A 2,706-nucleotide genomic window follows, 5' to 3' on the forward strand; every position below is an offset into this window, starting at 1 on the left:
ATAATTTATTTTTTTCTAAATAACATATTATTTTATTTTTTATTTGGATCTGTCACACTATCAATTTAATAACATAAGTGAACGACTTAGATTAAGTTATATATTTATTTATATTTAATTGAGTATTCTTTATATTTTTAAATTATGGAGTTTATTAATATTTTTAATATTATATAATTAATGATAGATGTAAGATAAGATGAAAACTCAACCAAACATTGGCTAAGTACACCTCTCCTCACCTCTATTTATTAATCAGTGCTATAGAAGCACTCCATACATAAATAATATGAAGTAATAGTTGTAGTAGTTAAAAGAGCATAGAGAGTTGTAAAATCCATATATCGCACGTACGGCGTAGCTGTGAGTTCAGTTCCTCTCGTCGTTCCAGTTCAGAAAAGCTTGGCCTCGCGCAATTCCGTATAATGGATGCAGAAAAGCTTGAGCACTGCAAAATTCAGCCTTCACCATGCACAGATGATCAAGAGCTGTCTCTCTCTCTCCCATTAACACATTTCGACATACCATTTCTACTTTCAGATCCAACTGTGAGGTTAATCTTCTTCAATTCTCCCGCGTGCTCAAAATCCCATTTCGTGGACACCATTGTTCCACAACTCAAGAGATCTCTCGCCACCACCCTCACACACTTCCTCCCTCTCGCCGGAAAAATAATCATCCCCGGGGCCGGCACCACCCCTCTAAGCCGATACGTCCCCGGGGACTCGGTTTCTCTGACAATCGCTCAGTGCGACAAAGATTTTGACAATCTCACAGGAAACCATCAAAGATCAGCCGACGAATTCTACGCATGCGTCCCCCAGTTGCCACCCGCGTGCCGCTTGTCCGACGACTCCTTGGTGTTTTCTGTCTTGGCACTTCAAATCACACTCTTTCCGGGGAAGGGAATCTGCATTGGTCTGTCAAATTATCATGTTGTGGCGGACGAGAGCAGTATTATCAGTTTCTTGAAAATATGGGCCGTGGTAAACAAATCATCATCATCGATTGATCTATTAACGATCGCAGATGTGCCTGATTTTGATAGAACCACTTTAGTAGTACGAGATCCAGGCGGGAAATTAGTTTCCAGGGCCATGGAAATCGTGAAGAAGAATTCCAGGGGTAATTCGGCTGTCGAGTTATCATCAACAACAACATTTCCCATTAAGACCAACAGAGTACGTGTCACTCTCGTGTTGACCGATACGGTCATCGAGAAAATGAAGACGTACGTTTCGGTCAATAGACCAAATTTATCTCACGTTTCGTCTTTCACGGTTATATGTGCTTATATCTGGAGTTGTTCCGTCAAATCGGAGGCTGCTGTTGGAGAAAAGACCGACGAAAACGAGCCCGTCTGCTTCACCACCGCTGCAGATTGCCGACCGCGTTTGGTTCCACCTTTGCCGGCAGCTTACTTTGGCAATTGTGTAGTATTTGTGATTGCAGAATCCATGCATGGATTATTGTTAAAGGGGAATAATGAGGGTTTCCTAATTGCTGCAGAGTCCATTGGAAAGGCTATTAGGGAGACTTTGGACACTAGTGATAATGATGGAATACTTGATAGTGCAGATTGGCCGGTGGATTTCGCGAGATTTGACGGGAAACGGGTGATGTCGGTGGCTGGTTCGCCGAGGTTCGATGTGTACGAGGTTGATTTCGGGTGGGGGGGAAGGGCGAAGAAGTATGAATTTGCTCATCTTGATACGGAGAAATCGATGTCGCTTTGCAAGTCGAGGGAATTCGACGGAGGATTTGAGATTGGATTGTCGAGGACCAAGCTCGAAATGGATGCCTTTCAAGCTTTTTTTCGCCAAGGCCTCGAAATTATTATGAGAGTTTCCGCAAAAATTCATTACCAAAAAAAATATATTTCTATAAATTTATTATATGCACGAGTTTGTATTAATATCGAAACCTAAAAATGTCGAATTGGTAAGTTTACAACGACATATTCAATAAATTAAAGTAGATTTTTATTTTAATAGGAATCGATCATCTTAATAAAGAATTTGATACTCCCTCTTTTCTATAATAGTTGTCTCTTTTTTAAAATATTTTTGTTCCATATTATATGTCACTTTAGATTTCCAATACTGCATTAAATGCATTTTTCCTGTTTTAACCTTATTAATGAAACTCTATTCATTAATTTCTCTTATAAATCATTTAATATTAAAGGTTGTAGTTATTTTTGTTTGATTTTTTTAAAATCAAGATATATTTATTGAGATTTTTAATCTTTGTGAAAATTGAAAAGTGACAATTATTTAGTAACGGAGGGAGTAATCAATTTGCTCCACAACATAGAAATAAACTTATTCACAAACTTACGTGTAAACTATGATTTTAATTACTTTTATTACAAGGATGGTTATGGTGAAGAAATTGTGAACGTAGCCCAATTATATTCCTTGCATACTAAACATTTAAATTGTTTGAGAAAATGATTTATTAACAAATTAATTGACGAGTCGGAGTGTGTAGACAAATTAATTGTGTTTTGTCCTGTGTACTTATTGTTATGATTGCTAAAGTGGTGGCTCGTGGTTTACAAGGAGAGAAGGTGTCGATGATACACTTATTTACAGCCAGACAACTGAAGCAAATGCGAAAGTCATTAAACACATTTTCGACATATATATATGCCACGGTCTCGAGACAAGAGATTAACCTTAATCTAGTAAAGTTTGAATACCC

General features: G+C 37.8%; 1 protein-coding gene across 1 annotated transcript; it reads left to right on the forward strand.

The window, feature by feature from the left end:
* Positions 1 to 268: 268 nt before the first annotated feature.
* Positions 269 to 2,041, forward strand: LOC105970572 (malonyl-coenzyme:anthocyanin 5-O-glucoside-6'''-O-malonyltransferase). The gene has a single exon (XM_012995404.2). The coding sequence runs from the start codon at positions 426 to 428 to the stop codon at positions 1,926 to 1,928; it is 1,503 nt and encodes a 500-aa protein (XP_012850858.2). The 5' UTR covers positions 269 to 425; the 3' UTR covers positions 1,929 to 2,041.
* Positions 2,042 to 2,706: the final 665 nt, after the last annotated feature.

The sequence above is a fragment of the Erythranthe guttata genome, chromosome 8 (genome assembly GCF_056151865.1).
Source record: "Erythranthe guttata isolate IM_541 chromosome 8, IM_541, whole genome shotgun sequence".
Classification (NCBI taxonomy): Eukaryota; Viridiplantae; Streptophyta; class Magnoliopsida; order Lamiales; family Phrymaceae; genus Erythranthe; species Erythranthe guttata.

Coding starts and splice junctions, on each gene's coding strand:
- LOC105970572 (XM_012995404.2), top strand. CDS start 426: ATGGATGCAGAAAAGCTTGAGCACTGCAAAATTCAGCCTTCACCATGC.